The sequence below is a fragment of the Vigna unguiculata genome, chromosome 11 (genome assembly GCF_004118075.2).
Source record: "Vigna unguiculata cultivar IT97K-499-35 chromosome 11, ASM411807v1, whole genome shotgun sequence".
Lineage (NCBI taxonomy): Eukaryota > Viridiplantae > Streptophyta > Magnoliopsida > Fabales > Fabaceae > Vigna > Vigna unguiculata.
The window spans coordinates 2,188,943-2,215,367 of record NC_040289.1 but is presented as its reverse complement, the minus strand read 5'-3'; the positions used below and the strand labels follow the sequence as shown (position 1 = coordinate 2,215,367).

Below are 26,425 nucleotides of genomic sequence, written 5' to 3'. Positions count from 1 at the left end.
ATATATATATATATAATGCTAATATATAAATACTCGGCCGTGGATATTAAAGAAAATTATAGATTTTTAAAATGAAATTTAAATAAAGTTAAAAAAATATAAAATATATATAATGTTGATATATAAATATTCGTACGTGGATATTTAAAAAATTATAGATTTTTAAAATAAAATTTAAATAAAGTTAAACAAATATAAAATATAATGTAAACTAAATTAAATATAAATAAAATTTTAATTTTAATTAAATATAAATAAAATTTTAATTAAATAAACCTAAAAAATTATAAATTAAATTTTAATTTTAATTTTATACTGGTAGTATAATATTGCACTTGGATATTCAAATATTCATGACCCATTATTTGCAGATATTTATTTATCCACTAACTACCTGTAACAGATTCACAGATACTAGTCTTTTTGTCATTTCAAAACAAAACCCAATATTTTCGTGGATTTGGATGATCAATATATGAGTTTTTAGTTTAGTCGGAGAGGATTAATTTTTTATTAATTTTTAAAATTTAAAATTTTTTTATTTTTCGTTTTAACTTTCTAATACATTCGATTTATATTTTATGTTTGTTATTTTCTCATATATATCCATGTAACGAGTCTGTATTAAACATGATGTGAACTGAATCTATATAATTGAAACATGTAATATAACAGGCTTTTTTAATTGGGGTCCATTGAAACTTGAATTTGTAAAATGGGGTCCCTCAATTTTATTATTTTTTTTGCGAAAAAGGGTCAAGTCGCTAGAGGGGAGAACGACATTAAAGATGAAGTCGTCCTCCCTTTGATTGGTTTCATTTTTTTTTTGAAAAACGATGTCGTCACAGATTAGTATGGTTTTTGTCATCTCCACAGTGAAGTCGTCTTCATAATTTTGACGACTTCACTTTTATGTTGTTTTTTTTTTAACTTTTTTTTAAATAATTAGTGGTATAAAAATGGAACTTCAATCCTTATTGACAACAACAGTACTACATTTTCCTTATCCAACGCCAAATTCGGTTCATCTTTTCGGGTTTCGGAATCGATCAATCAATGGATACCTTGTTTTTGCACTCCTGCTTTTACTGCCCTAGTGCAACCTTTTTTGCAGACTTCCAACTCAATTAGCACCTCTCTCAGATTTTTATTTGATTTCCTTTGTTATTACTCTTTCTTCCACTATAATATTCACAAACAAGAAAAGTCACATTTTATGCCTTGGTTCTTTTATAACCGAGGCAGTAGGGACCTTATGCTTCGATCCTCCTGCCAACCGAAGCATATAAGAAGCAATATGCCTCGGTTTCAAATTAACCGAGGCAGTATCGCATTGTAGGGTTAACAAAAACCCCAAATTTTTTCACTGCAGCAGCAACACTCGAGATTTTCTTCTTCTTCGAGCAACCCGCACACAGCTTCCACTCTTCTTCTCCGAGCAGCGCTCCAGCCGTTCGTTTCGGCTTCACCACCGCTGCACCGTCGCTGCACCGCCGCTACACTGCCGTTGCACCGCCACTGCACCGTCGAGAAGGTTGTTTCGGGGCCGCCGCTGCATCTTCTTCTTCGAGCAACCATCACCACTCTTCAAGTGCGCCGTTCGTTCCGCCTGCACCGCCACTGCACTGCCACTTCACCGTCGACGAGATTGTTCCGGTGCCGCTACATCTTCGTCTTCTCCGAGCATGAAGTTCGTCGTCACCGGATCTGGTGTTTTATGGGTTGCTTTACAAGGATCAACTACTGGTTGGGTCTTTTAATTACTTTTATTTATTGATGGAAGTAAATGAAATTGTCATTGCTATGGTTTGTGATATTGATTGATGTTGATAATTTGAGGTCAGATCTAAGAAAGAATGTTTATGCCATTTTGTCATTGTTTATGCCATTCCATGTTCTGGGCTTATGTTTGTGTTAAAAATTATGCTATTGGCAGTGATTGAATCACACAGATGCCATTTTTTCTTTTCATTCCAGCAATAGAATTATTGTTTTACCTCCATCAGAATCCATGGTATTTTTTCTAAGTTTAATGTTACAATGCTTCGCAACTGTTTCTTTTTTTCTCAGTGTGATTGAAGCACCCACAGGTAACGACGAAAATGAAAACCCGAGTTTTTTTTTTTTTTTTGATACACAATTAGGCCTCGGTTAGTGGAAACCGAGGCAGTAACTATGCAATATGCCTCGGGTTGATAACCGAGGCATAAAGAAGTGTCTTTTTACCTCGGCAGTATATGTCTCGGGTGTGAACCCGAAGCCAAAAGTTAAAAATAACCGCTGTCGTTTTCCTTCCCTGTACTAGTGCTCTAGCGCCGACGTTGGATAATGTCAAACTCTTCTGAGTCCGATGTTAATTAACGTTTGCACTGTTTTTCAATGATAATTTTGACATCACCCAATACGATATCAATGTTTGGACAGACGTCATAGACTAAAAGTAGCATCATTAAAAACTTTTATGTGTTAATGGTGAACAAACAAATTATATGAAAGAACAATAATAGTAATAATAGGGTTTAAGAGAAACGGTCAGAAAAATCAGAAATGTTACCCTCATCACTAATGCCACAGCAACACATAAGTAAAGGAAAAGTGAAAGATGAAGCAGATTATGTAAATGAATTTTAATTTAGTAAAAAAATCCTTATCTCAATGCCACGAACATGCCGCCACCACAATAAAAAAATTAAGCAAACCATTAACATAAACAAAATAGGTACAGAACCAAGGTTTTAAATTTTCTTTTGGGGATTTCTTGACATTTATTGATGATGCAGAAAATTGCAGTCAAATTAGGTCTATTTGAACGCAATCGCAATCACAATCACAGTAAGTAAATAAAAAAACTCGCAGTTACAAACAAATAAGACCACTTCACATAAAACATTTAGAATATCAGACGTTAGTTTCTCTAAAAAATAACAATATACATTAATGAATCGAGAGCTTTATATGAAAGAAGGATACGTGAAAACTTTGTATCCACAAAAAAAATACACGAAGAATGAGAAAGCTCAGATCAGAGTCAGTTTAAACGAAATAGAGAAGAATCGATCAGACTTATGGTATTGTCAAAAATGATAGAAAAAAAAAATGAAGCAAAGAAAAAATTGATAAAAAAAGTTACCCAAAAACTCCATTGGTGAGTCCATTTGCAGGAACGGTGTCGTAAGGTTTTTTGAAGTTCTCTGCGCCTCTTCTTCCTTTTTCATTTTTTTTCTCTTGGAAAAAAGTTATCTTACTAGTTTTACTTTGAATATACTTGATATACTTTTATTTTCATTATTTTTATTTTTATTAGTTTGAATATATATTTATTAGTTGTCCTTTTTTTTATTTCTTGATCGCTCTATAAGACTTATGTAAAAACGGACAATATAAAAAAATAATAAAATAATAACTAAGATTTTGTCATATATATATATATATATATATATATATATATATATATATATATATATATATATATATATATATATAATATGCTAATATATAAATATTCGACCGTGGATATTAAAAAAAATTATAGATTTTTAAAATGAAATTTAAATAAAGTTAAAAAAATATAAAATATATATAATGTTGATATATAAATATTCGTACATGGATATTTAGAAAAATTATAGATTTTTAAAATTAAATTTAAATAAAGTTAAACAAATATAAAATATAATGTAAACTAAATTAAATATAAATAAAATTTTAATTTTAATTAAATATAATCCAATAAAATATAAATAAAATTTTAATTAAATAAATCTAAAAAATTATAAATTAAATTTTAATTTTAATTTTTACAGGTAATAAATATTAACTAATATAGGTAGTATGATATTGCACTTGAATAATTGACCAATTTATAAATGGATATTCAAATATTCATCACCCATTACTTGCAGATATTTATTTATCCACTAACTATCTGTGACAGATTCGCAGATACTAGTCTTTTTGCATTTCAAAACACAACCCAATATTTTCATGGATTTGGATGATCAATATATGAGTTTTTAGTTCAGTCGGAGTGGATTAATTTTTTATTGATTTTTAAAATTTAAAATATTTTTATTTTTCGTTTTAACTTTCTAATACATTCGATTTATATTTTATGTTTGTTATTTTCTCATATATATATATATATATATATATATATATATATATATATATATATATATATATATATATATATATATATATTCACTTTTATGTTGTCTTTTTTTAATTTCTCTTAAACAATTAGTGGTAAAAAGAAAATGGAACTTCAACCCTTATTGACAACAACAGTACTACCTTTTTCCTATCCAACGTCAAATTCGGTTCATCTTTTCGAGTTTCGGAATCGATCAATTGTTTTTGCAGTCCTGCTTTTCCTGCTCTAGTGCAACTTTTTTTGCAGACTTCCAACTCAATTAGCACCTCTCTCAGATTTTTATTTTATTTCATTTGTTATCACTCTTTCTTCCACTTTAATATTCACAAACAAGAAAGCAATTTCATTATGAATTATACTATTAATTACCATTTGAAATAACTGGTGACAGCTCAAAAAATAATGTTAAAAAAAATTAAAAGTGAAACCGTTATGCACTCTGACGACTTTAATAAAAAAAAATGAAACCGGTTAAAGGGAGGACGACTTCACCTTTAATGTTGTCCTCCCCACGACGACTTAACCCATTTTTTAAAAAAAAAAAATTTAACGGACCCTAATTTACAAATTCATAGTTAAAACGACCCAGAAATACAAATTTTTTAATTCTTATCAAATCTTTATTTGTATTAATCAAAATAATTTTTAAGTTGGTCAAATAACAAGTAACTATAGCTTAATACTCTTAAAAATTATATTTTTAATCTGTCGTAATTAAGATAATTCTTATGTCATTTTTAATAGTTTGTATTAAATATATTATACCGCTATGAAAAATAAAAAACTTGTATGTGCTGAAATTAGTAATTACACAATTTGACAGTGTCACTGGAAAAAACTAATGGTCCAAAAAAGTGAGTGAGTGAGTACAAGACTTTGATTTCAGAAAAAGAAAAGAAAACAAAAAGACTGAATAGAGAGGTCAACTTGAGGTGTAAGGAGTCCGTTGTGTAAAAAAAGGAAAGAAGGAAGATTGGTGAACATCTTTTGGACGGACTTGAAGAAAGTTGCTTTAAGAAATGTGAGTGAAACAATTGTGATGCAATGTCATGAGAAGAGATAAATTTAAATAATGTAAGATGTGAAAAGGAGAAATTACTATTTGGGTTGTTACGAAACCAATACTCAGAAATAAAATACATTTTTAAGACAAGAAAGATTTTTTTTTTTCTTCACTCAGTTTTCCGTCTTTTCCCCAAAACAATAATTAAAAAACGAAAACATTTTTAAGTAATATAAGAAAAAGATATCTATACACGTAGACTTCTTTTAAAATATATAAACTTAATTAATGTAAAAAGGATTTTATTTTTTAAATTACCAAATAGGTTATCCAGTTAAAATAAATTCAAGAAATTAACTTTTGAAATAGCTTCTTATTTAAATATTTTCTTATATTCAAATATAAATTTAATTTTGAAAAAAAAATAATATATAAAAACATATTTGTTTTAAAAATCCTTTATTTGGTAGGCTCACTCCATTCAATAATGATATAAGCCAACTCGATTTAACAAGTATTTTATTCAATTCAACTAGACTTGAGCCTAAATCATTTTGGCTTGATGTAGTATTTCATGACTTGAATTAACTTTGTCTCATAGTTACTTATGCTTATGTGAGTTCATACTAATTTTGTTTTATGTTGACTTTGTCACTAAGGTTTCTACCTAGATTCAAGCCCACTCAGTCCAATGTTGATTAGGGTCGATTTTGTCTAACTTCAACCCAACCCAACTCATCCCATGTGCATTGGGTCCATGTGAACTACTCAACCTGATGGACCTGAGTTGACTAAGTCTATATTGGGTTTGAGTTGACTCCACCCCACTTAAGCTTGGCATGTTTCATCTTAATAGACCTTCGTCGATTCTATCTTAAGGAGACTTGGGATGGCTCAGTCTAACCTAAGTGTAAGCTTACTCCTCTTTACATGGACTTAAGCTGACTTAGGTTAATGTGAATCTCTCTCAACACAAGATGAGCATAAGCTTACTCCTTTTGAAATGGACTTAAGTTGACATGAGCCAATGTGAACCTATCCCAATAGAACCCAATTTGTCTCTTGGCCTGAATTGACCGACCTGACTCAAACTAGTGCAAGTCAATCCAAATTCAACCTTAGACCTAACCTGACTCAATTTGACTTGGTCCCAAGCTGACTTAGCTTGACCTAGATTTGACTTGACCAACATAACATGCTTATGACACAACTTAACTTGACTTGGCCTGATATAACATGAGGCTAAACCACCTAACATAAGTAATGTAACATTGCTTGACTTTGACATGACCTAACTGACTTGTCTATGGGTTGGCCTACCCTAACCTTGCATGAGTTGGACCCAATCTGATATGGTTCTTTCTTACTTAGATTGAGACTAAAGATTTCATAACTCGAATTAGGGGTGCAAATGTGGGTTTGGCTCGGCGGACTGGCCCATAGGCTTGCAAAAAGAACACGGGGCAGGCTAGGAAATGAGCCCACTGGCTCGTTAGCTATAGAAGCCCGACCCACGAAAGCCCACAGCCTGTGCAGCTCAGCTCGTTGGCACGCAAAAAAAAAAATCTTGCACTTTTGTATATCGGTTACTTTCCTTCTAGACTTCTGAATGAGCGTTTCAAATTCTTATATGACTACAAAAGACAAGTATTATGTATTTTTGAATGTGCAAAAATTTGAAGAATAATTTGTGTATGTCAAAGTATGAATATGAATGTGATGAAAATGTTGAATTATCAATTTATCATCTAACTCTCCAAAATCTTTGCTTAATTTTGTGAATTTGTTAAAGTTTTTCAATTTGTTAAACATTGAAAGCTTTATTATAAAAAATTAAAAAAAAGCGAGCTAACCCGTGGACCCACACTTATGCGAGACGGACCAGACTTTAGCCTGTGTTGAAAATGTGGGCGAGGCTCACCAACCCGCATTTTCACCCTTAACTTGAATCATACTCTCATCGATTTTGATTGAAAATTCAAAAAATTATATATATATATATATATATATATATATATATATATATATATATATATAATATATATATATATATATATATATATATATATAATATATATATATATATATATATATATAATCTTAATCTAAAATTGTATAGACTTAACTTAAAATTTAAAAACTACGAACATAAATTTAAGATAAAATCATTAAAATAAATTTCACTTAATATAATTTAAATAATTATAATTAAATTTGAAGATTGGATATTTTTGTCCACTCTTAATTACCTTATAAAATGTTAAAGAAGCAAATGGTAGTACTGTTTCGCGGGAGTGCACCGGTAAAACAGAATTAAAATTGTGGTTCTCGGTGGATAATTTAAAATATTATAGTAAATAAAGACATAAGAATTCTAATGTGAAAGAAATAAAGTAAAGATATTATTAAAAATAAAAAAGCTCTCGAAGCCCATCGTACACGTAAAGAGGTCATCAAACTTGTTATTCTAACATCTCATCATAGACTTTGTACAGAGATATAAAGGAAAAAAATAAAAGGAAACATCTTCACGAATGGAAAAAAGATAAAGTGTTTATACTTGAGACTTTTTACTAACGCAAACAAACATCTTTTATTTATTTCTCTGTCTTTCTTTATTTTTTATTTTTTAATTTCTACGGGTCTTTCATGGGCTCCATAAACATCAGAAAATACATAGGCACTGAGTAAAAGTGATTGAAACAAATATTTCTGCAATAATGTGGTGAATAGGATTCAAGCTTACGTAGGAGGCAACAGTGTTTGATGACACTGAACAATGGAATATAGCTATTATAAAAGGCCACTTGCTATGCCCTAGTTTCTTCACCGCTATCCAAATTCGTGAGACCATAATTAAAAATGTCTCCCAAAAACATGTTAGTGTTACTGCTACCATTTCTTGTGGTTGCAAGCTCCCTTGCCATTCTCCCAACCTCTTCACCATCAAAAAATGATGGTACACATAATCCCAAACCACCACATCGTAATAAACCACCACCACATATCGAAAACGGCCATCTCAAACCACCACATCATGGTAAACCACCACCGCACATGGAAGATGCATTATATCACGATAAACCACCAAATCATTTTGGTGATAAACCACAACACATCGAAGATGGATCGTATGACGGTAAACCACCACATCATGGTGGTAAACCACCATCTTTGAAAACCACAAAGGATTTGCCCCCGAAGGAGCAACAAGGCACAGGTAATCAACATCCCAGGCCTGGACACGGTGGTCATAAGGTGGAATCAACCAACTTTCGACCAATTGATCCACCAGGTTCCGATTGAGTGAGTGCGCTTAGCCAAAAGTTTCGAAACGCATCAAAGGTTTGTGATGCTACTTTAATGTATAAAGTATTAGTGTCGATGCTGTGAGTCATTAAATAAAAATTGGGAGTTTGTACTAATGTAATATAACCATGTGAGATATGACTCTCCCATGTGTGCTTTTAAAATTTCACCTTATGTATAAAGCGTATAGCTTGATGGATGAACCGTGTTTGCCTCTATTTTTGTTTAAAATCAATTGGTTGTTATATTTCCAAAACAAAACTAGTTATTATGAGGGTAATTTAAAGATATTTCTACTTTTAGTAAAATTTTAATGAAGGTAATTTAAAATTTATAGATATTATGAGGGTGCAGGAAGAAAAGGTGCATGAATAAACTGCTTTAAATGAAAAAAAAAAAAGTAAAATTAATGGGCCGACTTTAAAGCCCAGATCCAAAATAGAGTTTTGTACCTTTGTACTATCAATTTTACTGCTATAGTATTTACCTGACTATCTATCTTCACACCAGAGTAAATTCATATTCTCACTTTATAATTGATTTTATTTACTTTTTATTCAATAAGTTGTTTATGAATCCTCCTCACACAACCTACACCTTCTTGAAATAACCTATAAGAAGATAGCCTATAAATCAAGAAAATTCTATTGCAAATCATTTCGCCATCAGAAAATTCGAAATACACACAATACCTTTTAAAATAAAATTATTATAGAGTTCTACGTTCTAAAACAGATAATATTTCATAAAACACACAATCTTTACTTTTTCTTATCCTTCCTTAAAATACCAAGTCGGATAATAAAGGATATTATTACAAATATATAAAGAGAAAATTCTTGTGAAATTGAGGGAGAGAAGAGAAGAAAGTTGTTTCTGTAAAATGGAAAATTACATACACAACTAAAGAACTTGAATTTAAATATGGGGATTTTGGAAAATGGAAATCAAATTTTGAAAAAATACATTGTCAAAAGGAGTCTATTCATAAATAGACCATACTATATAATAAATGTATTTACAAAGAGATTATTCTATTAGAGTTGGAGTAATGAAACAAAAATACTTGAGAATGGAGATTAGGATAAATAAGAAATTATGTAGAGATATCACAACTATCACACTACTAAAAAAACTCATATTTCCTACTAATTTTGTTTTGAAATTTCTTTTGTAGGAAATACTTATAAATTTTGTTATGAAAAAAATATTTGCAGGAAATTGCTGTCATTTTTTTTTTGCAAAATATTTTGTATAAAATACTTTTCGTAACAAATTTTGTAAGAAATACTTGCGAATTTTATAATTTTGTAAGAAATAATTATCTACGAAGGAATTACCTGTCAATTAAAATTCTTAGAAAAAATAGCAGGAAAAAGCCTTTTCTTGCAAATTTTTTTAACAAATTTGCAAGAAAAATTCCATGTGATGTGAGAATTTGTAGTAGTGTCACCTAAAAAGAAGGTGAAGATAATGACACTACAAGAAAATCTTTTATTAGTGATGAATTTTAGTGACAAAAAATAATTAGTCACTACAGTGTCCACTTTAAATATCAATTTATACTAAAAATTATTGATAACTAAAATAATTTTTAAAACAATCTTTAAGTTAGTCACTATAGTGAATTGATCTTTAAATTAATGACTAATATTAACTATCAAGATTTTAGTTTCTAAAAAAATTGGTCTCTCTAAATTTGTATCCAAATTGGTCACCAGTGGTACAAATTTAGAAACTAATTTTTTAGTAAGTAATGTTAATAACCAATTTAAAAATCAAAGTGATTAATTTAGAAACTATTGTAATTATTAATAATTTTTAGTTTATAAATTGATATTTAATTAGTCAGTATAAAGATTAATTATTTTTTATTTTTAAAATTGTTTAATAATATGAAAATTTTCTTGTAGTACGAGAAAATGATGAAATAGAAAGAATAGATGATGAATATATTAATACAATGCAGTATCATTTACATACAATGGCGGAGTTTTAGTGTGGCAGGGAGAGGCCATGGCCCCTCCTTAATTTTTAATTTTTTTTATATTATATATATATATATATATATATATATATATATATATATATATATATATATTAATTTTTTTAATTTTTTAAATTATATGTAACATATATTGAAAATTGATAGAAGTTAAATTAGGTATCTTTCTATTTATTTTATAAGACATAATATTTAATGTTAATAAATTATAAAATATAAAATTAAATGGAATGAAGAATAAAAATATTTATTAAGATATTTTTTATTTTCTTTCTCATTTTAGTTTTAAGTTTTTCATAATTTATTATGATTTTACACTCTCACATGTTTTTTATTTGTTTGAAAAAAAAAATTAAATACAAATTTATTATTTTTGCTTTCATTTATCATTTGTTTTTTTTTTCATTCATGAAGAAAAAAGGTAATTCTCCTGTATCACTTAATACTGAAATATTTGTTCAATAGTATTATTATTTACCACATGAGCTTTATATTCATTTTTTTTTATGATTATGGGAGAAAAAAGATTGTACTATGTGTTTTTTCATAACTATGTTTTAATTGAAACTTGATTGTCATTGATTTCTTTTCTTTTAGTGACTCTTAATTTTTTATTTGTTAATTAAACTATGATAAATCATTTTTTAATCTTAAACTTAAAAAAGAAATAGATATATTGATGAAGAATAGAAGGATATATTTATTTTTAAAGTGATAAAAAGAAGGTTTTTCGTGATGATGAAAACAATTCAAATTCAATATCTTATCTTTACGTATCCTGAATCATGGTACAAATGATCATAGTGTTCAATTAGAGGAACATGCTTTATATTAATTCTTTGAAACATGTTTATATTTACATTGAAAAATAAATAGTTGAAAATTTTAGTTTTGATTCAATTATTGATGAGTTTAAAAATCTGAAAGAACGAAGGATAATCCTTTATATATGTGTGATTTCTTGTGTAGGTACGGTTATACTAAATTATTTATTTACTTTTATTTTTATTTTTATTGTATTAATAATAATAATTAAAATATATAAATTTTAAATTTTAAGTATATTATTTTGGTTTTCCAAAATTATTGGTCAAGGTTTGCCACTGTTTACATAATTGTTGTACAGTGATAGTTAATCCGAAAATAAAATACTATTTTACGGTGATGTTGTCATCTTCATAGTTTGAATTCAAACTTTTGTTTTGAAATGAAACATTAGAAGATGCAAAATTGTACTTGGCTTCCATCTAGAATTAATTGACTCACATTTCAGCCATGAACTAGTTACGTGCTATTCAACAATATGTGATATAATTTGTATCGGTGCTTCAAGAAATTTATGAATTATTATGAAAAACCTATAGTACATCCGAGGTGGATAACTTATCATAGTTTAAGATAACATAACTTCTTATTAAAAATGATGTAGTTATATACAACAAAATTTGATTGTGTATTATATATTACTGTATTGTTAGGAAAAGAATTTCAAAATTTGAAAACTGATGACATAAACATAAAAGAAAATGTGTAAACTATGTTCTAACAATTTTGCAGTGAGGACCATTTGGTTTATGGTTACTGTTCTGAAAAAGGTCCACATGATTGATGGTGAGGAATTGATTATTATATTATTTTTCCTTATTATGAGTGATTTTATCATTACTGACATATCTGCATTTTTTCATTTCTTCTCTTGTCCACCTCTTTATTATTGTGCTTCCCAACATTTTCCTTTTAGTTATGTGGAATTGTGCAGGAGAAGGGGATTGTAAAGAATCTGTGGGCACGGATGTCAATCAGGATGGTTATGGTATTTGTAATAGTTGTTTGTATTTGATACGTGGGATAAATATTTATCTTATATCTATTTTTATATATATACTAGGGTGGTATTTATATATTTTTTTAATATTTATAAATATTTATAAAAATAATTTAAAATATTTAACAAGATATTTTAATTATAAATTAAAAAAAAATATAATATATAATATTTAAAAATTAAAAAAAAATGAAAATAATCTATTTAAATAAAATTGAATGATAATATATAAAAAATTGATATTTTTTTAAAATTAATTGATAAAAAATAACTCTTTCAAAATCAATATATTAATTTTTAATCATTGTTTTATTTTTATTTTAATTTAAATTAGAGCATAGCGGGTATAAGTATCTGCAAGTATGGATACTATGGTATCTGTACCAGTCATGTTTACATGAGATATAAAAGATATTCATATCCTTTATTCGCAGATATCTATTCACAATATCTATTTTTTACTCATAACGGATTTTATCTACAAATACCCACGAATAAGGATATTTTTTGTATCCTATGAGATCATTTTATCATAACTTAATTATATATTTATTTGTATTTGAAGTGTTACATCTAAATTATCATTTGAATTCAATTTAACTCTTACTTTACTTTTTGAGATTATAACCATGCATATATTTCTTGGCACGAGGGTAAATTCATATTTTCACTTCACCACTGATTTTATTATTTTTTATTCAATAACTTAGTTTATATATTCTTACTTCTCAGTTGATTTTATTAACTTTTTGTTCAAAAATTTATTTTATATTTTAATTAAATATCTCAATTTAATATGTTATTATTAGAACTTAAGATTGTAGGGAAAAAAAAACCTTAAAAGAAACTTTTTCTTTTATTTTTCTTTCCAAACTTATAAAAGAGAATGATTAGCTAAAAAGAAAGCGAAATACAATAGAGATTCCTTAAAAAGCAAATTGATCATTTAATTCAGCAAAAGCTACATGAATCATCACAGAACTCATCCTAGAAGGAAACAAATTAAGGTAGTTAACTTTGTCTTTACAACATAGGACATCTTATTCAACGAAAGGAAAAAGTGACACGAACATTCACCACACATTACAACTACACTATTGACCCTAGTGTAGCCACTTATTACACATCAACAAAACCAGACACTAGAACAACAACATGAGATGATGAAGTTAAGAACACATCTTAAACGACAAACCCGATCCACTTAATTTCTCTTCAACGATTTTGGATAATTTTTCTGTCATGGAAGGAGAAAAGTAATTCACCCAATCTCCATTCTCTCCCTTACGGAAGAAGTTCTTCTTCTCGATGCCTCCCCTGCCATACATTCCAGACTTATTCACTTCCAAATCTTTCATCTTCTCAAAGCTACACAGTTTGATTATGCTTTCAACAACTCCATTGTTCTCCTCTTCCTCAGTAAAAGGACAACCCAAGAACTTTGCAACACTTTTGACATGAAAGTTGATATCTTCTTTAAGATCATCATACTTCAAGAACAAAACTTTGTCTGGTTTTGCTATGCTCTCTTCCCAGTAACCTAACATGTGACTCCACCATGGACCATATTCCATTACCCCATTACAGTACAATTCAAAAGCTTCCTCCAATGTTAATTCAGACACAATCGTTGGCTTGATTTTATTAAAGTAATTCCATGCAGAAACAAAGTTGTCAAAAGGGTTTCTGCAAATGTAGACTATCTTGCAGTTAGACTCTTTGATTGATTCGGGTAACGAGGGAAATGGGGTGTGAGTACCAAAAATCCTGGGCTCGGCCATGTTGGAAAGATGAAGAATTTGGCCATGAATATCATCAGCACCAAAGATAAACTCAAAAAAAGGCACAAGTTCATGAGGGTTGGAACTCAGTAATGGATGGTCTTCCAAGGAAGAGAACCTTTGGCGATTGACAATAGCAAAAGTAAGGGCTTTTAACCAAATGGTACCTGATTTGGGAAAGCTAGCAACAACAATGTCACTGTCTTTTGCTTGAAACTCTTTCTTAAAACTGTTTACTGCTTGAAAATGAATTGATGGACACCAAAAATTTTCAAACAGGTAGAACTGATAAGTGTCTGCCCAAGCATTCTCTATGCGAAGGGAGAGACTTAGGTTGTCTTCATCATGCGCACCTTTTGAAGCCATTAGAGCAGCTAGTTTGGATATGAATGATATTTCTCAAGTAGAAGTTTGATGAAATTAGCTCACTGTGGGGTGGTTTTTATAGCATGAACTAGGGTTCATGTTGAATGAAGAAAAGGTTAATACACTTTACGAGGTAAATCAGAGTAATGACAAATGCCAACAATGACAGACATGCATGATTCTATGTGGGTGAGCAATCCTAGAACCATGGTCCGACTTGAAACTACATTTATAACTAATTATGGAAATTTATTAATTAAAAGAAAATAATTTAAAAATTTAATACATATTTTGATCATGTCTAAATCTATCAAAACAAGTCTCAATATGATGTATATGGTAAGATGTGACTGTTATAAATAACTATCAAATATAAGTTTAACGTGTAATAAAATAGAGTTCGGTTATTAAGGTTGTGTATCTTTCTTAATATTAAGCATCTTTTGATTATAAAATTTTGCTGTATGGAACTCTTGTTACGATAGATTTGTTTAATACATGTAAATTTGATAGGAAATTGTGAGACCTTATTTTATTTTATGAGTTGGGTCAAGTCAAGTGGTAAGGTCTAAATACCTTTTTCTTCCTCCTTCAACAGAGAGTTATGTTAGGACATAAGCTCATCCTCGTCGAGCTAGTTGAGTTGATTTTTCTTTAAGTAAATTGAGTTCAAACTTCTGGATGTCTCCTTTCCAGCTCTGTTGCCTTGGTTCTGTCTAGGTTCATTTTCGTAACCCTATTTTTGTTCTGGTGTCCATATTTTTAGCTCATTAATATGTTCCTGGAGTTGTGGTGCTCATCTGTTGGGTGTCTGTGTTGTTTGCTAGCATCTGTCTAGGTAAGGGAAGTTAGGGTTTTCATGTTTTCTTAATATATGTCTGTTTTTAGTTCTGTTTCGTGTTTATAATGCTTGTGTGCAGCTATGGTTGCTTGGAAAACATTGAAATGTTGTTTTGTTTCGAATGTCTGGTTGTTGCATGCATGAACAATGGCAAAAATTGGTATTTTCGGCCAAGCGAGCATGTATCGCCTAGGTGAGAATAGCAGAAGCTCACCCTGGTTTCTGCTCGAACTCTCGCTCAGGCGACGAGCTTCCGTTTTGAGCGACGAGTCATCTCGCTTAAGCGAGAAGGTCTTGCTTAAGCGAGAACACGTAGAAACTTGCAGTGTTCACTGTTCGAACTCTCGCCTAGGCGAGATGGGCTCGCTTGAGCAAGAAAATCTCTCTCGCTTGAGCGAGGACCTTTAGCTTGGCGAGACTCATGCAAAAAACATTGTACTGGCTAAAATTTATCCATGATTGTTTTATTTACATTTCAAGCTCGGAGTATATGACTATGCCTGTTTTGTATGCTTTAATGAGACTGAAATGTATGTGTTGGTATGAAATGAGACATGACTTGGTTGGTTGGTTGTGCATTGACATGAGAATATAATGCTTGAGATGACATGTGGAATGTTGTTGGTAAAAGAGTTTCATGGGAAACTCTTGGTGTTGGTGTGGTTAGTGTATACCTTATAAGAGATGTCTAGATAAAGGAAGGTATCTTAAACTTTAATAATCGTTGACGCTCATATAGAATAGAATGATTTATGTAGTGAGAGTGGCATGAGGTTCTAGTCTTTGGCAGGATAATGACCTTAGATGATCATGGGATTAACCCTGGGGTGTGGTTAGGTGATAACCCTTTGTGTCTAGACTCTGCAGAGTTTAGAAATCAGAACACTTCCTTTAGAATTCTATATCAAGAGTATAATCCGATAATTGAGTCAGAAGGTCTTGCATTTGTTTACTATCACATGGTTTGCGTGCCTACTGCTTTATATGTTTATAACCTGATTTAATATTTACTTGCTCCATAACATCATAAAAAATATTTTACTTTAACTTACTCTTTCTGTTTGGTGTCTGTTTTTCTATTTGGATTTTCCACTTTGCAATGATCACCAAGTTATTGGTGTGAGCAGATGTGGAAAACCCTATTAGTCATCAGGATGATGGGAACACTGCAGTTTAGTATTCAAGGGTTGGCTCCTGCTCTATGGAGCATCTTTTGGGGCATTGTCGCCCATGTAATTTCTTATTCTATGAGCAGTCTTTTGTAAAATAGTTGCACTCTTATGTTATGTTTCATGGTATCATGATGTGCTTTAGTTTTCTTTCTTGGTGTATTTATGGATGACTATACAATTACCTATACAATGATCTAAGAAAAGAAAAATACTCCTAACTAAACAGAACACAAAATACTAATAAACTACCTAAGAAATAAACATAATACACATGAAATAAAAACAAATAAGAGAGGTTAATAAGCTTAAATACCAAATATTTATCAAGCTTATCACTACATGAGTGGGTCATATTTGGATGTACGAAGAGAAAGAAAATTTGTAGTGTTTTGTTTATGTAAACGGGTTGAAGGATTTCTAATGTCTTTTATATAATATATAATTTTTTTCTTGTATAAAAAAAAATTAATAATGTGTTAAGGGATCTTTTAGTCCAGAACATAATTAACAACTCCTTCAATTTTAATAACACTTTTCACGTTAAAATGGAGTTGGATAGGTCTAAGCTTTCTTTTTTTTGCTAGCTTTGGTATTAAATATTAAAGTTATTTTTAGGCTATATATAAGTTCATGACACTTGTTACATGAAATTTTTCTGTGATCTTAAAGGTTGTGCCGAACGTCTGAATTCACTGCTTTAAAAGGTATTTTAGGAAAATATGCGTTGACATATATTATAATAAATTAAGTTATTTAATCAAAATATAAATTAAAAATTATTGAATATAAAATGAGTTGCTAGATGAAAATAAAAATTTAGATAATGATATTTTGACTTATTTTTATCTACACTTTTGATTTATCATTCTAATTACTCTAACATTATCACATTACATCAGTAAAAAAATAAAATAAAAATAGATAATGGAAGAGTGAGAGTGAAGGGGTGAAATGAATAAAAAAAGTGAGTCAAAATATTATTATTCTAAAAATTTCTTATATGTCAATTAATCCTTTTCCCAGATTCTTTTTTCTGTAAAAGAGACTTACTCCTGCCGATTTTTAGCAGATTGGCATTTACCGTTATTTAAAATTGAAATATTGATTGTGCTTTATTTATATTTTACTAATATTGTTTTACAAAATTTCAATATATTGTGAAAAATATTATATGAAAAGAAAGATATCTTAATATCCCTAAAATTTATAAGATGTTTAATGCTTAATATACAAGGTAGAAAGTCACATAATGTTTTTTGTGGAGAGATATTATAACAAAAGTATTTAGGCTAAAGGGTCTAATGCATTATTTATTCAAGAAATAACAATTTCCCATTGTTGAATTCAATGAACATTAGTGTCTAAAATAATAAAATAGGCTGATAAGGTTATAGATAAAACTCAATTAGCTTTTGAGGGGAGAAACTTTTGGACAGTGTAATAGTTGTAATTAAAGAATTTAGAATTAGGAAGAAAATGATGTCTAGATTTTGAGAAAATATATAATTTAGCAAGATGAAATTTTCTCTTTAAAATGTAGAAATTAAGCCATAAACTCATTGCTTTAAATATATATATATATATATATATATATATATATATATATATATATATATATTCCTGATTATATAAAAAAAATTCTATTATTTTGTTTAACCTTTGGTGGTTAAGTACTAAAATTTTAATGTAAATGATTTTGTTATTATGATTATTTTGGCTCACAAATATATTTCTGTTAGTCATGCAAAAGTACCTAGCTTCCATACTTACGGATGTTAAGAGGGTGGGGTAGGTGATGACTTTTTGTTAACAATTAGTTCCACCAAGTGTATCGGTGAATTAAAGTAGTATTCAAGAGTCGTATCACGTATATTTGTCTAAAGCATTACCAATATTTATACTATAATGACACTTGGTTATATTCTACAATTTTTGTTTTAGAAAAGGTGTTGAAAGAAATGATAGAAACAAGTGACAAGGTTGAACATTTTCTCCCTATCCTAAATTCTGTTTTTAATTTCTCCTCTTTCACCTAAAATCTATCAAGAATCTTTGTTATGGAAGTACTCTTTTAGATAGATCTAAATGCATCCCTGCTAAAACCTAGGAAATTTATACCCAAGATGATTCCTCAACTCTTGGTAGAATAAATCTCCACCTTAATGCTTAAGACTGTTCTACCCTTCGTCCCTTTTAACTACCAAATAGACACTAGTACAAGTATGACATTGTTTGGACCACAAGTCAAACTAGTTTCTCAACTCAATTTGAACCAGTTAAAATGACAAAGAGAAATAAAAAATTCACAATATAAAGACTCAAAGCAACAATAGATGCACACAAAATTAAATTGCAAACAGAAAAAGGGAGAGTTCAATTACATCCAACCTTGCACTTTGGGTTTTAGCCACACACGATGGAAATTAGCCCCATTAATACACACGAATCCACTCAATCTCCTCTTTATCTATCCTAAACAATTTTCAACAGATATGATGCTTTAGCTTGAGGGGAAGGCCATGTTTTATAAACTAATGTGAGTGGTGCTTAGTCAGGTTTTCTTGGCTTAGCCACATGAACTTCTTTTCTAAGTTTTTCTTTTGTTGTGCTCAACCACATGAGTTTCTTCTATTATTTTGATGATTGAGGTGTCACTTCATTGTCAGCTCCATGCAATGCATCTTACCATTGATTCCGACTCAAGTGTGTGGCTCAATAGCACTTTTCAAGCTCAACCAAATATTTATGTGATTGTGTTGTATTCTCAACTGTCATGGCTGAGCTTCGTCCATAATGGCTCAACTCAGTGCCTGATTTCTCCCACTTTTTTCCTACAAAATAGTTATTTCATTATTTTCCTTATTTTTCATTCAACTAAGTAGGATGTTCAAAGATGTCACTAAACATGGGTCTTTTTCATTGATAAAAACAATTTAGGCCTTGAATAAGTGTCTAAATTACTATACTTTTTGATGTCATGGAGACACTTATCAACAGGTACGAGTAATAGCTCTCCACTACCCCCGTTGGATAAATATATGCTTCGCATTCGTCTCTATATCTGTGCAGGTACCCGTATATTGTTTTAATATATGCGGATATTCGTGAGTACCCACATTTACAAAAAAAAAAATCTAAAAATATTTTAATCATAAAAATCTATAAAAAAATTGTATGAAAATGTACAAAAACAATCTAAAATTATAAAAAATTGTATAGATTTTAAAATCTAAAAAAAGATATATATATATATATATATATATATATATATATATATATATATATATATATATATATATATATATATATATATACAAATCTAAAAAAATCTATATATAAAACTGAATTTTAAACAACGTTAAAATAAATTCAAATAAAATACAATACATCATTATCATAAGTTTTAAACAAAATCTAAATAAACTCAAACTTATACAAGTTCAAATAAAATTATAAAAATAAAGTTAAATTACTTTTTTGGTCCCTCTATTTATTATGAAATTTCAGTTTGGTCCTCAAGTTTTTCATTGTCACAATTTGGTCGTCATTTTCTTAAAAATGACTTAATTTGGTCATCACCGTTAACTTTGACCAAACGGTATTAAAGTCAACGCCACATGTCAATTTCTGGTTTTTTTGAATTTTTTAATATTTTTTTAATATTTTTATTTCTTACATGTGTCATTTCACAGTTGCGCCACGTGCAAAAAATTGACACGTGGCACAACTATGAAGTGACACGTGTAAAAAATAAAAAAAAATAGAAATTGACATGTGACGTTGACTTTAACACCATCTTGTCAAAGTTAATGAAAACCAAATTAAGTCATTTTTAAGAAAATGAGGACCAAATTAAGACAACGAAAAACTTGAGGACCAAACTGAAATTTCATAACAAATGGAGGGATAAAAAAGTAATTTAACTTAAAAATAAATATTAAATCAAGTAAATTACAAAAAGTATATATATATATATATATATATATATATATATATATATATATATATATATATATATATATATCACTACAAAAAAATATCTTATTAGTAACCAATTTTAGTGACTAAAAGTTGTTGGTCACTATAGTGACCAATTTAGATACCAATTTACAAAATTAAAATTTATTGGTTAGTAAAATAGTCACTAATATAAATAAAAAAATTATAATTGGTCACTAAATTTTTCACTAATTAATTAGAGACCACTTTTGTAACTAAGTTATTTTGATAACCAAAACTATGGTAGCTAATTTTAGAGACCAATTATAATTTTTTATTCATTATAGTAACTATTTTAGTAACTAATAATTTTTTTACTTTGTAAACTTGTATCTAAATTAATAATTGTAATAATTAACCGTTTTTGATCACTAAAATTGGTTACTAATAAAACATTTTCTTGTAATATATATATATATATATATATATATAAATGTTTTAATAAATTAAATTAAATATTAATAAGTATAAACATTTATGGATACGAATACTATAATATTATTTGTGATGTTAATACGTAAATATAAAAAATATTTATAATTATTATTCAAGAATATCTATTTATAATATTATTTTTTATTTTTTGTGAATTTTATTATTAACGAATGGAGATTTTCTCTATATCTATATTTTTCGGTCATGAACTATATTACATGATATGCAACCATATGTAATGATATAATTTGTATTGGTGTTTCCTGAAATTTATATGAACAACCTTGTTTCCTAGATGGACTATTATTGTAGTTTAAGATAACATAACTTCAATCAACTCTTATAAAATTTAAAAATAATTTTTAATTTTGAAATGATTAGTGGAAACTATAATCACAAAAATGATAGAGTTATATACAATAATTTTGATTGTATAATAGTCCGTTGGTGTTAGGAAAAGAAAAATTTTAAATTTGGAAACTGATCACATAAACATAAAATCAAATCTCTACATCATGTCCTAACTATTTTAAAGAGAGGACCATTGAAGTATGTGCAGTTTGGGAAAGATATATCTGAATATTTTGGATAATCTTTAGCTGAAATTTTGAGTTATTTATATTTATTTATGACAATTTTAAATATTTTATTAAAACACAGTATCTCCTTTACTTTTCTGAAAAAGGTCCACAATCATTGATGGTGAGGAATTCTTTATTATAATATTTTTCTTGTTACAAGTGATTTCATCATTATTGATATGTCTGCATCAGCTTGTCCCTTTCGTTATTTTTTTTTCTCTTGCCTTGTGTTTTCCAACCTTTAAGATATTTTCTTTAAGTTGATAAATGAAAAATTATGTTTTGAAAAAAAAGGAAGACAAAATTTATAAAGTTTTTATAAATAGAATTATGATAAATTCAATTTGATCGTTTTTTTAAGTTGATGTCACGTGGTGTTCGCATATGTCATATGTTATTTTGTGAAAATTTCAATTTTTTTATTTTATTTTCATTTTTTTAAAATTATTTTTTACTTTTTTTTGTAATTTTTAAAAAAATTTTAAACTACCATGTGTCTTGTCATGGTTGTGTTAGGTGTCATTTGTGAAATTTTTAATTTGTTTTTTAAATTTGCATATAAATTCTTTTGATTTGAAAAAAATAACTATCACATGTCTAGTCATGGCCATGCAATATATCATGGGTTGTTTTCAGTTTAGTTCCTCTGTTTAAAATTTTTATTTAATTTAGTCTCTCTATTTTTTAATTTAATCCAATTTTGTCATTTTTAATTTGAGACCAAATTAGTAATTAAGCTTAATTACAACTTATATATTCATGTTAAAATAAACTTTTATCATTTATACATCAAATCACTCCCTAAATACTCATTATTTTATTTCTTACATTTTTTTCACTTGTATAAAATCAAATCATTTGAATATTTAGGTGAAATAATTTGATGTATAAAGTCTAAAAAGTTATTAGAGGATGTGTCTCTTTAACACCTTAGTAGGAAAAACTCTTTGGAATAAAAATCTAATGAAGGAAAAATAGTACATCATTCATTATTCTTCAATAAAAAATTGTTCATCACATATTTTATTTTTCCCCTCATATAAACTCACATCATTAAGATGACAAATTCCAATCTTGTAAATCAATTGCTCTAAAGTTCTTATTGGCAAAGATTTTATAAATAGATCTGTCATATTTTCACATAGATGAATATTTTTGGATCTCTATATCACTTTTTCAATTGAGCAAATTTTTAATATATGGTTGTTGATTCCATTTTTCTCGAGGATAGACCACAAGATTATCGCACATGTTGAATTATAAACCTTAATCAAACACATTCATGACTTACCTCATGTAGTGCTAAAATTCTACATGATTTGACTATGTTGTTATGGTTTGTTTCACAGACAAACATGAAATCGTTCTGCCACCACATGTGAACAAATATCCTTTTGTGTCAACCATCATGAAGATCTGATAAATAACCTGCACATGCATAACCCATTAGATATGATTTTGAATCATTTGGATAAAATAGGCTCATAATTATAGTACCCTTAAGGTAACAAAGTATATGTTTTACTCCAATTGAATATCTTGTAGGTATAAAACTATATCTTGCTTACAAATCTATAGCAAATTCTATATCAGGTCAAGTATAATTATCAAAATACATGAGTGCTCCTATAGCACTAAAATATGATACTTCTGAACCAAGAAGTTCTTCATCATTGAGGTCTAAAACAACCTTTATCAACATCTAACAACCTCATAACCATTGGAGTGCATAAGGGATGTAACTTGTCCATATAAAACCTTTTAAGCACCTTCATTATATAAGTCTCTTGATGTACGAAAACACCTTTATTTAAATACATAATTTATAATTCCAAACAAAACTTTATCCTTCCAAAATCCTTCATCTCTAATTCTTTTTTATGTAATCTATTGCCTTTGTGAGCTCATTAGGAGTTCCAACGATATTTATGTCATCTACATAAACAAGAATTATGGCAAATTCATTTTTTAATATTTTCATTTAAATACAAGTACATATCATCATTTTTATACTATTATTTTAACTAATATTTACTAAGATGGTTATACCAATACGTCCTGATTGTTTTAATCCATAAAGGGACTTGTTCAATTTTATTAAATAGTCATCTTTAAAATGTTTTTTGTTAAGCAAATTAAATCCTTTAGGGAGTTTCATATAAATATAATTCTCAAGAGAACTGTACAGATGAGCTATAACATCATCCATTAGATATAAATGTAAACATTCTTGTGCAATTAGTCTAATCAAGTATTGAAGTGTTGTTGCATTTAATACTAGTGTTATGTCTCTTCAAAAATCAATACCAGGTTTTAGAGAAAAACCTTGAGTAGCTAATCGTGTTTTTTATCTAACAATTTCACCATTCTCATTTTGTTTTGCGTAGAAATCCATTTGTACACAATGGGATTTACACCTTCAAGTGTGCGAACTACAGGTTCAACAACATTTCGTTTAGAAAGTGAATCTAAAACCGATTTTATTATATCTTTCCATTTTGTTCAATCATTTATTTGTTGATAATCTTTAATGGTCATTCACTAGTGCAAAAAGAGCTTATTATGACAGGTAAAAAGGACTTATTATGACATGTATGTTGGCATCATAGTTGCAGGAGTCATAAAAAGTACGCTTTTTTTATGACATCATGAAAATCTGTCATAATAAGTGAGTATTTTTTTTTTAATTTTTTTCAATTTTTCTCCATTCATAATAGTATTACCTGAATATAACAATATACAATTTTCAAATAAAAGAATTTCATTGACTTACTTTATCCAAATAATATTATCCAAAAAAGACTTACTCTATCAAATTATATATACATAAAGATGTTTTGCCTAATAAAATTCTTAAACAAAAGGAATAAAAAAGTAGAGAAGAAACCCTAACATTGATCCTGTTCGTCGAGAGAAGCTTCATCATCATCGTTATTGGCATCTTCGATTTCAAAACCAACATTGTCATTCTCCGGAGCATCCAAGCACGCAAGTGCCGCCTGAATTAAATTGTAACAAAAACGCACTTTTATCAGATTCCTCATTCAATTTTATGTTCATACATATTTTTTTGAAAAATTTAAAAATAGAAACAAAATTGATAGGAGACAGTTGCCTGAATGCGGTTGTCGGCATTGGTAAGTGCGGTGACCATTTTGGACATAAATGAAGGCGAAGAGGGTCACGGCACCACAGCGTTGGAGTCACGTTGCAAACACGGCGAGTAGATGGCTCGCGGACAGTGCACGAACGACGAGCGGATGGTTCGCGGACGGTGTGTGGACGGCGCGCGAACGGTGTGCGAACGACGCGCGTACAGAGCACGAACGGTGCACGAATGGTGCGCAAACAGAGCATGAACGGTGCGCGAACGGCGCAACGAACAGAGTGGTGAACGGAGCAGCAAACGGAACGACGAAGACAACGTGAAACAAGAAGGTAACATGACTGTTTGAGAAAGAAAGTATACTTCTAGAGGAAGAATGGAGACGAGAAAGAGAAAGAGAAAAGAGGGAAGGAAAAAATTAGGGATTTGAAGATATTATGACAGGTTTCTCTAAATCTGTCATAATATATTTTTAACATAATTTTAATTTTGCCACCGCGTCCATCTATTATGATAGGTCCTCTGCACCTGTCATAATAAATTTTCCCTTTTCACTTTTTATGATAGATCCCTTTTTACCAGTCATAATAACTATTACTTTTATTACAAAAATGTCACCGGTCAACTTATTATGATAGGTGGCTTATACCTGTCATAATAAGTCGTCATAGATTCTCCTTTTTCCACTAGTGATTATTTCTTGATCCTCATTGTCGCCCGTAACATTCATCGCTATATTATATGAAAAAGTCTTGTTAATGTTGACTTCATTTCGGTTTCATATTATCTTATTCATAATATAATTTATTGAGATCTCATCATTTTCAGGTACTTGAGGTTCTTACGAAACTGAATCATAAATTATGTTAAATGAATCTTTTGGGATTTCCTCCTCCTCGATTAGGTCATCTTGCCTTTTAGCTATTTCTCTCATTCAAGATTTTTATCTTTGGAACCAATAGACTTACCACACTTCAAGCGTGTCTTTGGAACCAACAAGCCTACCACGCTTCAAGTGTGTTATAAATTAATATCAATTATACTTGGAGCATTAAAAACTAGTATATGTGATTTAGTTACCATTTTTTTGTCAATAAAAGCATATGATAATTGATTAACTAATTTGCAAATGAATTATCATTTGAACTTCCAGTTCACATTCTTTTGTATGAGGATTAAGACGAGATAATGATAATTCATTCCAACCAATATTTTTTTCCAATTGTTTTTTTTTTCATTCCCTTAATGTTGAAAAAACTTATTCAACAAAATGAGAGTCGACAAATCAAACTATAAATAAGTCTCTCGTTGATGGTTCAAGATATTTGATTATTGATGGAGGATCATATCCAATATATATTCTCAATTTCTGTGAGGACCCATCATAGTCGTTTTTTGTGGGAAAATTGGAACATATACACCACACCTAAAAATTCTTCAATGAGAAATATTAAGTTACTAACCAAAAACCAATTGCATAATAGAGTATTTTTGATAACTTGTTGGCTTGATGCGAATTAATGTAGTAGGGATGACAACAGGTTGGTTCGGACACAAATAGTGCCTACTCGGTATCCAACCCACAAAAAAAAACATCCACCAACTACCCGCATGTTTATCCGTCTGGTCCCCGTTCAAAAAATACCCGCAGTTGACATATAATAATCATGAAAAACATGAGATGTAAATTCACCAGCATTATCGAGATAAATTTTTTTAATTGGATAATCTAGGAGGTTACCTCTTAACTTGATTAATTGTTCTAAAAACTTTGGAATTGGAAAATTAATACTACCTAAATTACAATTGGAAAATTTTTATAGCTACACAATAACATAATAATATTAGA

General features: G+C 29.0%; 2 protein-coding genes across 2 annotated transcripts; one reads left to right on the top strand and one right to left on the bottom strand.

Moving 5' to 3' along the window:
- The first annotated feature begins 8,018 nt into the window (after positions 1 to 8,018).
- Positions 8,019 to 8,462, top strand: LOC114169410 (early nodulin-75-like). The gene has a single exon (XM_028054552.1). It carries the CDS (start codon positions 8,019 to 8,021, stop codon positions 8,460 to 8,462), a length of 444 nt encoding a protein of 147 aa, XP_027910353.1.
- A 4,759-nt stretch (positions 8,463 to 13,221) lies between these two features.
- On the bottom strand, positions 13,222 to 14,504 carry LOC114169168 (cytosolic sulfotransferase 15-like). Its single transcript, XM_028054209.1, has one exon. It carries the CDS (start codon positions 14,440 to 14,442, stop codon positions 13,465 to 13,467), a length of 978 nt encoding a protein of 325 aa, XP_027910010.1. The 5' UTR covers positions 14,443 to 14,504; the 3' UTR covers positions 13,222 to 13,464.
- Between the last annotated feature and the right edge of the window lie 11,921 nt (positions 14,505 to 26,425).